Source organism: Sinocyclocheilus anshuiensis, unplaced genomic scaffold (genome assembly GCF_001515605.1).
Source record: "Sinocyclocheilus anshuiensis isolate Anshui unplaced genomic scaffold, SAMN03320099.WGS_v1.1 scaffold188, whole genome shotgun sequence".
NCBI lineage: Eukaryota > Metazoa > Chordata > Actinopteri > Cypriniformes > Cyprinidae > Sinocyclocheilus > Sinocyclocheilus anshuiensis.
The window spans coordinates 543,659-558,641 of record NW_015555768.1 but is presented as its reverse complement, the minus strand read 5'-3'; the positions used below and the strand labels follow the sequence as shown (position 1 = coordinate 558,641).

Sequence of the window (14,983 nt, the reverse complement as noted above, 5' to 3'; positions counted from 1 at the left end):
TACAGGTATTCAAGGGCAGGCTTTAAGATGGTTTAGATCCTACCTGTCCGATCGCTACCACTTTGTTTATTTAAACGGAGGGTCATCTCAGTTATCACCAGTAAAGTATGGAGTGCCACAAGGATCTGTCCTAGGTCCTCTGCTATTTTCAATATACATGTTAGTACTGCTTGGTAATATTATTAGAAAATTAGTTTCCATTGTTATGCTGATGATACTCTACTCTATATCTCAACAAGACCAGATGAAACTTCTAAATGATCTAAGTGTATTAAAAATGTAAAAGATTGGATGACCAATAATTTTCTCCTATTGAATTTGGATAAGACAGAGATATTACTTATTGGACCAAAAAGCAGTACACAGAATCCCTTGGATTAGGGCTGTGCAATTAATCGCATGTGATTGTCATGCGCATCTAGTCATACGGCTCTGTGTAGTAAATGCTGCTCCATCTGAAAGCAGGTGATGGAGATTTACTACTAATCACGGAACCGGCTTTACTGAAGAGATGCGCATGACAATCGCATGTGATTAATTGCACAGCCCTAGTCAGAGCATTGAACTATAAAAGGAGGTAGAGCTTTTTCGCATTTGGCTCCCAAACTCTGGAATAGCCTTCCTGATAACGTTCGGGGTTCAGACATGCTCTCTCTGTTTAAATCTAGATTAAAGACACATTTCTTTGGCCAAGCATTGAAATAATGCATTTCATAATCTTGTACTACAGTTATATCTGATCAAATGCACATTCCTTAGCTTGGGTTGAACAAATCATTTTTGCTTGGTTGGAACAGAAGCTACGCTAATTACGTCTCTATTTGTTTCTCTGTTTCTGCCACAAGCTTCAGTCTGGATCCAGCTCTTACAAAGACCTGAGATGACCGTACACTTAATTTTTTGCTTAGTTATAACAGCAGCTACGCTAATTTTTCTCTATCACCTTCTCTGTTTCTGCCACGGGATTGACATCCCGTGGTAACTGAATTACACAAGCTTCAGTCTGGATCCAGCTCTTACAAAGACCTGAGATGACCGAATACCTGAGAATAGATGATGCAAACTCCTCAGAGGATCTCAGATGATGCCAACCCCGAAACAACATAAACTACCAAATTTTGCTACAAGTTTGATTGCAACATATAATCAGTGCTGTTAATTGTGTTCATCGTCTGTTTGATTACGTCATTAACTGATGTATGTACATCAATTTGACATAGTCACCACTGACAAGCTACAACGATTTGTATCGTGAAAAGCGCTATACAAATAAACTTTAATTGAATTGAATGTAATGCCATACTTCAAATATTGTATTATTGTACAAGTTGGCCCCTGACTGCTCACATAAATTAAGAGGGAAAAAAAGAGAAAATAAAAAAAAATAAAAAAATTGAAAGAACCAGGGTGTACTTGTAAATTGTGTGCATAATTATATCTGTAAAACTTTCTTTGAGAAGTTAATTAAATGTAAAGTCTCGTGTCAGGCGAATTTAAATTTAGTCATATCATAATCACAACTTCTGGTAAATACGCAGCACTGACCTCCAGCGTTTCAGCACAGACTGCAAGCGACCACGCTCTCTGCGTCAATTCAGTGCGCCTGCTCACGCGCCTAGGAGAAAAATAAAGGGGAAGAATGGTGGTTAATGTAAAACGCTCAGCAAGGGCGGGGCGTAGCAACGAGGAAGTGCTGTTGAACCCTCGGCCTTAATTGGTCCTTCGTGGCAAAGGTCTCAGGTGTGATCCCAATTATTTGTTATATTTATATTCATATATATTATTGTTATATATAAATATAACATATTTTTTTTTTTATAATTTTATGTTATATTCAATATTTCTTTTACTTAATTAAAAAAAAAATCATTCCAGTAAGTTTGCCACTTTGCCACTTTGGTGGCATATGATGGTATAAATATATCAAACATATCAATAGCCACTATTTGGCTGTAGTACTCAATGGCTGCATTTGATATAGGCTGAAATCTATAAACCATAGTTGGAACGAAGTTTTCCTCTTAAGTTTTAGATTTTATTACAAGTTAAAATTGTAGAATAATAAAAAAAACATTTGTGTTGGGTGAGACTATACAAAGATGCTAAACTATGCTTACAGACAAATCTGACCATGCTATAAGGAATAGAAAAAGTAGGAGACAGAGTAAGCATTTATTTCTAACAAAAAACATCAAATTTCAATGACTCAAAAAAGTAAAATGGTACCAAACAGGTAAGAATAAACAATAAACCTAGCAAGTAGCATCTTTCAGACATATTTTGTTTGGAATCATCAACAAATCTTGCAGTAGGACTTTGATCTGACTGAAGTGTGTGTGTGTCTGTGTGTGTGCGTGTGTGTGTGTGTGTGTATGGAATGTCCCCATAAAACATGGAAACACAACATGCGTGTGTGTGTGTGTGAGTGTGTGTGTGTGTGTGTGTGTGTGTGTGTGTGTGTGTGTGTCTGTGTGTGTGAGTGTTTGCCACATTGAGAATGTTGTATAGGCTGCATTGTGGATTTATTGATTTTTATTAGACAAATAAAAAAAAAATGCTTTGAATTATAGAATTTCCCATTAATTTCCTATGGGTGTCCACTTTTGTGTGTGTTCAGGTGGCAAACTTAGGAAAAGTAGCCAAGTCTTGTACCGCTCAGATTAAGGAAACTATTTTTTAAAGAAGATTTTGCCCACATTTGTCCCGAAGTATGCTTGAGGGTTAATTGGTTTTTGGTACGCTGTGTACGACTTGTGTTTTAACCATATTACTAGTAGATCACTAGTAATATTACCTGCAGATTCAGGTGAAAATATCAAAGCGCTCAGGATGGACCGATCACAGTCGTCAGTGTTTACTGGAAATTATCTTTTTATAGAAATTACTGTAAAGGATTTTTTTATTTGTATGTCAGAAACCACTTGATTTGAAATTTGAAATTTACTTTTTTAATAGACTTAAGTGTAATTTAGAGACGTCGGAGCCTCCACGCGCCCCCTAGAGGATGAACAGCTTCATGTCTCATAGGAAATGGTTGCTAGAGACAGATTCGCGTCTACTGCTCTGCACAGTTGGGCGTGTTAGCTGTTAGCATTTCTAAACAAAACATTATTGTGCTTTTTTCGTACCCTTTCTAGTGAATATTGATCTTACTGTTGTATTTGCTATGCGGTCCCCATTTTGCTACGTTCATGTTCCACTTTTATGTCCAGTCCAGAAAATAACAACAGGCACGGAAACTTAGAAAAGCAGACAGCTTTAGTCTCAAATGACTGGCACATTGGTCTTTTTTTAATGTAATATCTGAATTTCAAAGAGTGTTTTTGCTAACGGCATAAGAATCTGACTGCAAATCTGTTCATATCTTATACACATCACACATTTCTGAAAGCAGTAAGTAAAACCTGTTCTGTACATTCTTCAGACATCTGTCATTTTTTTTTACTTTTATTTTTCCAGACGTCTTTTTATACATCTCGTTAAATATTCAGATATTTTGCTCTTGATATTGAATTTGTGCAAAAGCAGAATGATTCAATGGATGCTGTTCTATATTTTCATTTATTATTTTGTAACTCTTAATTGTGTATTATTATTACAAACATAATATGATATAAACACCTATCATGTTATGAACTGCTATACAGTCATATTCAGTCACTATGACTATATTCAGCCATAGTCACAACTTAAAACAGCAAATTTATCGGTTATTTATTCTGTATATAAAATAAAACTTAAGTGTAGCATCAAACTATGTGTTCTTCCATATAAATAATCTTTCTTATAAATGCAGTTTGGGACTTTTGACGTAGATGTTTTGAGCACCTGTCACAACATCTTCTTCTCAAGGTTTTTGGTGTGGATCTGTAAAATCCTAAACTGATGGATCCTGTTCCAGATTCCAAAGGTTCTACTCGATCACCGAGAGGAACATCTGAAACCAAAGTGAGAGAATGTTTATATTCCATTGCCAAGAACACATTCATGTTAACCATTTAAAGGAATAGTTCACCTAAATAGTTTACTCCCCCTCAGGCCATCCAAGATGTAGATGAGTTTGTTTCTTCATCAGAACAGATTTGGAGAAACTTGGCATCACAACACTTGCTCACCAATAAATCCTCTGCAGTGAATGGGTGCCGTCAGAATGAGAGGCCAAATAGCTGAGCGATTGTTGCATTCCATCATTAAGATGTTTTTAACCTTTGCTTCTGGCTAAATTATGAGTCCTCTATCCATAATATGGCTTTCTCCAGTAAAAAAGTTGTCTGATCTGAATCCGGAGAGAAATGTGCACAGATCAAGCACCATTTACTAGTGAAAAGTGCAAGTATTGTTTATTGTTGCTGGACTTGTATTTTGGCCAAACGTAAAGGTTTAAAGTTAAAACGCCTTAATGATTGATTTGTTTCTTACAAACACACAGCTTTTCACTTCTCAATACCTTAACTGATGGACTGGAGTGGTGTGGATTACTGTGTTTTTATCAGATGTTTGGACTCTCATTCTGATGGCACCCATTCACTGCAGAGGATCCATTGGTGAGCAAGTTATGTAATGCTACATTTCTCCAAATCTGATGAAGAAACAAATTCATCCTCATCTTCAGGGTGTGTTGATGTTTTAATTTTTGGATGAAGTATTCCTTTAAGATGGTGTTCAGTTCATTGTGTGTTGATCAGTTGCTGTTTTTATCTGTGTGTACATGAGTAGCTTCGTTCAGAGGTTAATAATCCACAGATATTCCTGAAGTTTGCCCACTTGATCTACGCAGTGTCTTGTTCTGTTTTGCACATTTTTAAATGTGGGAGCTAGTGTTTTATTTGGATTCCTGTTTTAGGCTGAGTGCAAATCTCTCTTTGTGTTCTCCAGAGAGAAAACAACAATCCGAACCAGAAGAAGAATCTACAGGAGGCGCGGAGGAAGGGCAGAATGGATCGGAGCAAAGAGGAGGAGGAGATGAGCAGTGAACTCAAAAACCTGGTAAACGCTTAATCACAGTCACTGTGTTTTCTCATGAAACTTGTCAAGAATTGTCTGTATTATATTTCACAAAGAAAATTAAAAGCAAAATTCATTATGCATGAATAAAACAGACGGTTTCTTTTTAAAACATAAAGATTTTTGTCATTGCAACTTTATTTTCCATGCAATTCTTCCCCCTTCTCCTGCCCAATTCTCTCAATTCTTGCCTTGTTCAGTAGCTTACATAGTAGCTTACAGTAGCTTTTCATATTTAAAAACGATAGCATTACTGTGCTTAACTACTTTTGATTACAAGTAGCTTGTGGTGTGGCAAGACCATTTTAATATAGCTCCCCAACGTTGGCACTAATGCACATTTTCAGTTACGCACATGCAGTATTTTCTTTTATCAGTGTTAGATTGTGTGCTTTTGGAACGGCTTTTTGAATGTTTTTGGGATGTTTTTTAGGATGTTCGTGGTAAGACTAAAGCAACAGGAACAGGTCTCGTCTACGTAGATGCCTTTACTCGCTTTCACTGCCTCTGGGATGCCAGGTGATGCTTCAGGATGGTTACATTTATTGACAATAATTCGCCTAAAACTAAAAATTCTGTCTCATTTTTAACTTTAATTAAGAAAGTCATTTGGTAACCCTTTATGTCTTTCCAGTAGATGCTATAAAGCATTCAAAGACAGAACCTTCTTGTATGCATTAAGTCTGTATCAACTTGAATTGAGCATTCATTTGAAGATGCGTTAAAATAGAAATATAATTTTTAGTGATTTTAGTGACTTATACTTGATAATGAACCTCATTTGAAATAGTTCACTTAGTATTGGTTTATAAAAGTTTTTATGTAACAGTTGGATGTTTTTGTTTTCAGTCACCCGGAGTGTCCAGCAAGAGTGAGCGCTGTGATGGAGATGCTGGAGACGGAAGGTCTGCTGGGACGCTGCGTTCAAGTAGAGGTAGAGATACTCCTGTAGCGATGATGTTATTGTTAACAGGTTTGTACCTGAATTCCTGCTGTTTTTGAGTTTTATTTGGGTTATTTTTGCATTTAAGGCCAGAGCTGTGTCAGAAGATGAGCTGTTACTCATTCATACGTAAGTTTATATGCAAGCTTGAATAAAGATTGACACTGTTAATCGCGTTGGTTTTATGATTATCTGATGTCACATGAGGGAATGTGTTGTGTACAACAGGAAGGCGTATGTAGAGCTGATGAAATCCACACAGAAAATGACAGAGGAGGAGCTGAAAACTTTGGCTCATAAATATGATTCTGTCTACCTGCATCCTGTAAGTCACCTGATCATGAGTCACCTCCAGTCCAGGAATTTATTGTTTGCTTATTACTCCAGTTACAATGTTTTAGTGTTCATCTTAATCCGGTACATTCCCTGATGTTTCTCAAAGTCAGCAGGAAATCAATATTGACCATATTCACCATTATTGACGATTAAGGGCTTAAGCATGAATCAAAGTAATAAAATAACTGTAACACTCAGTCTCAAGTTTTGGCTTATAAAATGATAATCAGAAAAAAATAATAAAACGTAATAATCAGAATAATCTATTCTTCTTCCAAAGTGATGTAGTTTATTTGTTTATGGTTGCCAGACAACATGGTTTTAATTTTGTGGAATTTTTTTAATTCAACCAGGAATTTTTCGCCTCCGCCTGTCTGGCGGTGGGATCAGTTCTCCAGCTGGTGGATAAAGTGATGACATCACAGCTGCGTAATGGCTTCTCCATCAACAGGTGTTGTTGCATCTTAGCAACTGCATTTTAAGTTTGTTGATTTATTCATTGATATGTTTGAGTTACTGTTTTTTTCCTTGTACACACAGGCCTCCTGGTCACCACGCTCATGCAGAGAAGATGAATGGCTACTGTATGTTTAATAATCTGGCCATAGCAGCACGCTACGCACAGAAGCAGCATGGAGTTAAACGGTGAGAGAGCATTTTGCTTTACCATCACACTTTTATTTATTAAAGACATTATGAAATTGACCTTACTTACTTTCTTGATCCATTTTCCTGGTGTTATTGTGAGCGATTCATCAGAGCACTTTAAATCCAAAGACAAAAATATATGTATTCATAATTTTTTCATCAAACAAAATGACTTTCTTCGCCTAATTTTTACCTATGTGCCCAAGGCTGCATAAGCGATGGAAAATATTAATAAATGACATGAATCTGATTAACCAAACTAATCAAATTCAGTCTGGTGCTACATTTATTTCCACTCAATATTTAGAAAATGTGTAACATTACAGAAGCTGAATGTGTTGCAAACATTTTTTCATGTTGTCTTTAATGAAGTTTGTGGTTTGAGAATCTATTGCATGAGGTGTGACTCTTTCTTCTATCAGAGTTCTGATTGTGGATTGGGATGTGCATCACGGACAGGGAATCCAGTATATTTTTGAAGAGGATCCCAGGTGAATTTGTCCGTATCTGAAGCACCAGAACATCATATTACATTTATTCTCTCTGAATGTCTCTCATTTGTAAAGACTCTCTCTGTGTTTCTGTGTGGCAGTGTGCTGTATTTCTCCGTGCACAGATATGAAGATGGCTCGTTCTGGCCGCATCTCAAGGAGTCTGACAGCAGTTCGGTGGGTTCAGGAGCAGGACAGGGCTACAATATCAACCTGCCCTGGAACAAGGTACACCACACTAATTTACTAAGTGTTTGTGTGACTCATTTCCTGAGATTAACCAATTTACATGTAGAAATGCTACAAACACCTTTTTATAGTGAGTTAGAAATGAGGCTGAAAATGGTCATGTAAAACTACATTTTGGCTAACATTGTAAGTGAGAAATGAACATGCTTCAGAAGTGTGGTGGGTTGGTGCTGAATGTGGCCTGATCTTTTTGTTTAACTCCAGATAGGGATGGAGGATGGAGATTACGTCACAGCTTTCCAGCAGCTCCTGCTTCCAGTGGCGTATGAGGTACAGCTTTTAGATCAGCGACCTGCACATCTGATTGTTTCATGATGACTGATCTCTTGTGTATGTGCTGCCCAGTTTCAGCCTCAGCTGGTGTTAGTGGCGGCCGGCTTTGACTCTGTGATTGGTGACCCAAAGGTGAGACGCTCCGAATTCAATCCCTTTAATATTGTTTTCCAAAACTCATTCCATGTTAATTATTTAAAAGGTTCTATGTGTCTAGGGTGAGATGCGAGTGAGTCCACAGTGTTTCTCCATCCTGACCCACATGCTGAAAGGTGTAGCACAGGGTCGACTCGTGCTGGCTCTTGAGGTATGATCACATTATGCCATAAAAGAACAAAATTCTTCTTCGTGGTTAACATCGAACTCACTAGTATTTCATCTGTTAGGGTGGATATAACCTCCAGTCCACAGCAGAGGGTGTTTGTGCTAGTGTGAGGTCACTGCTGGGTGACCCTTGCCCTCATCTGACCTCTCCTGGCACTCCGAGTGAAAGGTGAGTGAACTGAGGAACACATCTGCCTACATTCTCTTACGTTTCTGTTTGTTGTGTTTTATTTTGATGTTTTGTTGTGCAGTGCTCTGAAGTCCATCTCAGAGTCCATCTCAGCCTTGTATCCATTTTGGAAGAGTCTTCAGACTTTTGGTAAGAAGAAGATTTTTATGATCTTCTTCTGTCATCTTCAGATATAAAGAAAGCATTCATCACCATTTTTGTTCGAAAATTATTCAGTACAGCTGGCACCATAGAAAGATTGACAGGTTTGTATGTTTTGTCTTCGGCTCTTGAATGTGTGTCTTTGATCTTCAGAGGGTGGTCCTCTGTCGGATGTCACTCCCCTGCCCGCTCCAGTGTGTGCAGAAGTGAAGGTTTCCTCTCCGATCACTGGGCTGGTTTACGACCAGAGAATGATGCTTCATCACAACATGTGGGATGGGTGAGAGCGTTAATAACATAAACACCACTGTACCCCTGTGACACTGCTGAAAAGTGAACATTTTCTCATTTTGTGTGTGTTTTGTTTATTTGGTTGTACGTAATATATAATGAGGATGTATTGATTCCCACAGTCATCATCCAGAGCTCCCTCAGAGAATTTCTCGCATCTTTTGCCAGCATGAGGAGTTGGGTCTGCTGTCCCGTTGCCTTCAGATACCAGCTCGCCTAGCAACAGAAGAAGAGCTGGCACTCTGTCACAGGTGACATTCAAATGAGTAAATCAATATCGACCACATTAATGTAGAACAAAATTAAGTCTTTATTTAATTTGCACAATCCTCTGTTTAGTGGTCATTTCTTACTAAAACTGATGTTGTACATTGCATTTGATTAAATGCATGTCTGTTTTTCTCTCTTGTGCTAGTTCTGAGCATATAAGCACTATAAAGAGTACAGAGCACATGAAACCCAGAGATCTGCACCGTCTGGGAAACGATTACAACTCCATCTACATCTGTAATGAGAGCTACACCTGTGCCCTGATGGCCGCTGGGTCGTGTTTTAACTCTGTACAGGCCATAATCACAGGCCACGTATGTAATATTGTGATCTTTATAAGTAATACAGGCTTCTTAACATGTTTCAGTATAATGTATCCCAGAATGTTACTGATTGAATTTGTTCCCAGGTGTCCTTAATTTTTTGTTTGGTTCTGTAGGTGAGAAATGGCGTGGCCATAGTCCGTCCTCCTGGTCATCATGCAGAGAAAGACACAGCTTGTGGTTTCTGTTTCTTTAATACGGCTGCTTTGACCGCACGCTATGCCCAGAGCATCACTCACGAATCCCTGCGTGTCCTCATCCTGGATTGGGATGTTCACCATGGAAACGGCACACAGCACATCTTTGAGGAGGATGACAGGTTTGACCAGTCCCACAGTTAACTAAAATCAGTGGTCTGGATCAGTGCTGTTATTGTTAACTCAAACTAAAACTATTACAAATTATTTTTGTGAGTTGAAATAAAGCTGAAATAAAATATAAATATTAGAGGAAAAAAATATTTTTAAGGACCAGAATTACTAAAAGGAAAACTTGCATATAAATGAAAGCTAAATAGATACATTAAAAATAATAATAATAATAATAATAAAAAATAAAAAATAAAACTATATAAATAATAATAAAACTAGTACAAATACAAAAGCATACAACAAAATTCTCAAAAAGTTTTTAAGGACCAGAATTACTAAAAGGAAAACTTGCATATAAATGAAAGCTAAATAGATACATTAAAAATAATAATAATAATAATAATAAAAAATAAAAAATAAAACTATATAAATAATAATAAAACTAGTAAAAATACAAAAGCATACAACAAAATTACTAAAACTCAAAAAGTTAAAATGAAAAATATAATATAAAAAACATAAAAATAAAAGAAAATATTCAAAATATTAATAAATGCTATAATAGTATATAAATAATATTAAAAACACTAATCTGGATTCCAAAGTCAGGTGCCGATAAGAGGTCCATGATTTAAAATTTTCCTTTCACCAAAAAGTCATATTTTAGTTTGCTTAAGCATTACTGACTCTTTCTCTGACCCTGAGAATTAAACCGGCTGTTTTGCTTACTGACTGCAAGTTATCTTTTTTGTTTGATTGGCCAACCTCTTTACATTTTAAATGACTAACAATGGATTTGTGGTCACACTCAACATAGTGTTTAACTGCCACATCATTCAATAATAGCCTGTTTACAAAGTTGCATTCATAAAAGTCAGTGCTAAAGTGTGATGGTCGGTGCATCATAACCATGAATGTTCCTAAATGACCCATTTTTTGCAGTTTTGTTTTGTCTGGGTGGATAGGCAAGAGGGGTTTGCATTATCAATGTGTCCTCTTTATGTTGTCATATGTATAAATATCATTGTTTGAGATCAGTCACAAAGCTGAGCTATCAAATGTCTTTGTTCTCCCAGTGTTCTGTACATCTCCCTGCATCGCTACGAAGACGGGACATTCTTCCCCAGTTCAGAGGATGCTAACTATGATAAGGTGGGGCAGGGGAACGGCACAGGATACAATGTCAACATCCCCTGGAATGGAGGAAAGATGGGAGACCCAGAATACATGGCGGCTTTCCATCACATAGTGATGCCGATAGCCAGAGAGGTAAAAGCACATCATATGCTTGTTTTTACCTGATGTAACTAACTGAATAGTGTTGTCTGTTTTCTAGTTTGCCCCAGAGCTGGTGCTGGTGTCTGCTGGGTTTGATGCAGCACGAGGTGATCCGTTAGGAGGGTATCAGGTGACCCCAGAGGGCTACGCTCACCTCACCCATCAGTTAATGTGCCTGGCTGCAGGAAGAGTGCTAGTCATACTGGAGGTGGGTTATATTCACTCACACATTTTACACTTTTTCAATGGAGAGTGTTTCTAGACACTGAAGACACTGAAGTAATGATGCTGACAATTCAACTTTGCATCACAGGAGTGAGCATAAGAGACTTCTTTCAAAAACATTTAGGATGTCGTCTTACCCTTTTCACCGTAGGGAGGATATAACCTCACCTCCATCTCTGAGTCAATGTCCATGTGCACCAGTATGTTGCTGGGAGACTCTCCTCCGTCTCTAGACCATCTGCCCCCTCCGAAGACCAGCGCCACTGTTACCATTAACAATGTCTTGCGTGCACACGCCCCCTTTTGGAGCTCCTTGAGAATACAGAGTGAGTTTGCATATCGAAAAGTACTTCCTAATTCAGAAGAATTGAATTGTACGAACAGGATGATTATTTTAATGCAACATGCTTTTGTTTGTGTGTTTATGTCAGTTCCAGAGTCACTTCGTTTGGCTTTGCCGTCTCCTAAATCGAAAGGCAAGCGGGCATCAGCGGGCAAGAGCAAGAAATCTCCTCGCCAGTCCACCCAGAGTCCTGGACAGACACCACAGCATCTTGAGGAATCCGGCCTTGATGAGCTCAGTAAGGACCTGCTCTCTCTGAATCTCAACACAAGTACCTCATCTAACCCCAGCCCAGCATCTGTCCCCATTGGAGGAGCCAGACGGAAGGTGAAACCCAACCCACAGAGGGATTCAGCAGGCCGGGAGTCAGATTCACCCCTAAAACGCACGTCAGAGAAAGCCAGAGTTGGAGATGGCACGCATGCAGAGATTACAGCTGTAAAAGCAGAGACACCTGTAAGCATTCTCTAATGTCATTAGCAGTATGTTTTGGTCACTAGTAATGTATTCAGTCATCAAACATGCTCTGTTGAACAGGACCGGACAATCCCAGAGTCTGTGGTCTCTGGAAAGTCAGCTGCCGTGGATGATCAGGAGAGTTCAGTGCTGGAAGCTGCTGGTGGTCACACCACTATGATGTCAGTCTTAGAAAGTGTCTTTGGAGCACAAGCCACGGATTTGGTAACGTATGCACATGCAGTTAAATGTGGCCCATTAAAAAAAAAAAACTATATATATTTGCTGAATTGCCGAGTAGCAGAGAGCTAGATTTCTTGCTTTCATTCTGTTGCGTCATTCAGTACTCTGGGCGATACTAATGTGAATTTGAGTGGTGATCTAATCGTGTGGCTCTTGTTGCTAGGACACCATGTATGTGGTGGACCCGTTGTCATGGTGCCCACACTTGGAGTCAGTGCGACCGGTGCCCGCAGGTGGCATCGATGTCTTCCTGCCGTGTGAAGAGTGTGGAGGTGATACCGAAAACTGGATCTGCCTCTTCTGCTACAAGGTAACAGTTAATGACGCTCAAAATCACAGCAAAAACAACACATAGATGTGCCAAACTCATTCATGTAACAGCCTTACTGAGTGCTGAATGAAGTTTAGAGTTGTGATTTATCACTGCCAACAGTGGTGCACATTGGGTCTCATTCACTAAGCGTGCATGTCGTTCAGGATGATCATGTTGTTGTTTTTTTCCACGCGGCAGAGCTGAACGTAAACCGTTTCAGACGGCTTCATTTCCTTTTCATTTTACAGCACTGCTTTGTTTACAGCAGTAACCAAGGAAACACTATATTGCAGCTGTTCCATAAGCGCCACCTGCTGTCAGAGAGGGAATTTGCAATTTTAGCATAATTTCACAACGCTAAAGTCAGACTGCTCTGTTTGCCTTATATCTTGAAATTATGCAATTTAATAAAAAAACAAAAAACAAAAACAAATGCTCATGCTTCATGCATGTAGCATCTTTTTTGGAATGTGATTTAAGAGCACTGGTTGCCTCTCATTTCAAATGGCTACAGAAGGCCAGTTCAGCCTGTAATAGAGCAAATAAACATCTTGTTCATGTAGTCTTTCAATCTTTCTTGTCTCTTACTTAAAGAAAAATAAATGAGCAATCGGAATCGGCCCATTTGCTGGTAAAAAAAATAGGAATTTTGCCATGAAAAATAATGATCGGTGCATGCCTAGTTTTTGTAGATATCCTATACTGGTTTCCTCAAACAGTCAAGAGCGGGTGAGTCCACTGGTCCACTTAAATGGGTATGCACACATAGTGTTAATGGGAGTGTATTTTGAATGACAATGTATATATATGAGTGGAGTCCAACTGGACAGATTCTGATTGTATTGGTGGGCTGCTTTGACCAAAAAAAGCCATGGTTGATTTTTTTTTTCACTAGTGTAACAAGGTGGAAAAAAAAAAATCTAAAACAAGCACAAAAATGATTCAGTTTTTGGGGAATTTGTTACACCCTGTGTGAACAAGGTCAGTAAGTTTTAATCCAACGCGATAACATGAACTATTAAAAAAAAAAAAAAAGAAAATCTTCTCTTTTTTTTTTGTCAGAAGTTCTTCTGTGTGTATAAATATGAATAATCCACACAATTATTAGTGAATGAGACCCATTATTATTTTATAGATCACTTATGAATCTTATTGCGGTTGAAGCACTATTTTTATGTTTGGTGTCAGGTGCTCTGCGGGCGTTATGTGAAGCAGCACATGGTGACCCACGGGCAGGTGTCGGGTCACCCTATGGTGCTGAGCTTCGCTGACCTTTCTGTCTGGTGCTACGCTTGTGAGTCATACGTCCACAACAAGGTGGGTGCCGCCCAGATCAGGGGCCTGTAATCGCTGAATGATGTATGACAACATGTTAATGTTGGTCTATAACATGATTTTTGTTCTTTATGAGATGAATTAAATTGTCACTGTTAGATTTAACATGCAACTTTTCAGTACACATGCACAAACAGCCGTGTCACTGTCTGTCTCTGCACACACAGGTGCTCCATGAAGCCAAAAGTGCCGCTCACCTTGTGAAGTTTGGAGAGGAGATTCCTCCTTTCAGCTAAACCAGCAGAGAGAAGGAAGCCTTTGTTTGTGTGTTGTTTGCATGCATGTGAAGAGACCAAACTGAGCTGCAGTGGAAGCAAGTTTCTTCAGTTTATTTGTCTTCCTTCCTCACTTGTCGTAAACATACTTCATAGATTCTCATTGTGCCAATTGTGAGGTTGTTTGCTAAAATACTGACTTTTTTTAATGGAATTTGTTCGATCTTAAAGAAAATTTTAAGAGTTTTTAAAAGGTGCCCTCTCTACAATTTGTAATAGTAGCTTTTTTTCCCAAACGGTACTTTGATTTTATGAAGAGTTCTTGCAGAAAACCAGTAGCATGGTGCTAAAACCACAATTTTACAACCAACCAAATCAGTGTTTCAAATGTATTGCATTCTCACTGCACAACCAACAGCGTTTGCACCGCACTGTTGAAAAACATTCCTGTTTTCATTGTATGACTCCGGGCCAAGGAAATTACAAAACCACCTTAACCTGAAAGCAATAAATAGTGCAATTTTTACTTAAACAGCATGTGAGGACAGGATGTAATGAGTTATTTTGTGTTCCTTTTCTTTTTTTTATTTTACTTTTTGCACAAACACAATGACTCAAACCTTTGGAAACCCTCACTTTGTAACTCTTGATACATGTTGCATTCTAAATAAAAGCTCTTTTGTTCCACATTCTTAAAAGCCACTGCTTTTTATGGCCACATTTGTGAAAAGATCAAGGGGAGAATCTCAAATAGTATTTTATATATATATATATATATATA

At 38.3% G+C, this 14,983-nt stretch overlaps 1 protein-coding gene across 3 annotated transcripts; it reads left to right on the top strand.

The window, feature by feature from the left end:
* Positions 1–3,054: 3,054 nt before the first annotated feature.
* On the top strand, positions 3,055–14,891 carry hdac6 (histone deacetylase 6). Of its 3 annotated transcripts, none has more exons than XM_016468318.1 (28): positions 3,055–3,393; positions 3,853–3,948; positions 4,876–4,986; positions 5,438–5,523; positions 5,854–5,938; positions 6,036–6,076; positions 6,176–6,272; positions 6,637–6,734; positions 6,824–6,928; positions 7,354–7,422; positions 7,524–7,650; positions 7,876–7,941; positions 8,017–8,076; positions 8,162–8,251; positions 8,331–8,437; positions 8,520–8,587; positions 8,753–8,879; positions 9,013–9,141; positions 9,306–9,474; positions 9,600–9,802; positions 10,871–11,063; positions 11,131–11,280; positions 11,449–11,623; positions 11,729–12,096; positions 12,178–12,321; positions 12,503–12,649; positions 13,841–13,969; positions 14,155–14,891. In XM_016468318.1, the coding sequence occupies exons 2-28, from the start codon at positions 3,886–3,888 to the stop codon at positions 14,221–14,223; spliced, it is 3,276 nt and encodes a 1,091-aa protein (XP_016323804.1). In that variant the 5' UTR covers positions 3,055–3,393; positions 3,853–3,885; the 3' UTR covers positions 14,224–14,891. The 3 variants fall into 3 exon arrangements, with proteins under 3 accessions (XP_016323804.1, XP_016323805.1, XP_016323806.1); XM_016468319.1 differs by having other exon boundaries at positions 3,797–3,948; XM_016468320.1 differs by lacking the exon at positions 14,155–14,891 and having other exon boundaries at positions 12,178–12,326; positions 13,841–13,948.
* Positions 14,892–14,983: the final 92 nt, after the last annotated feature.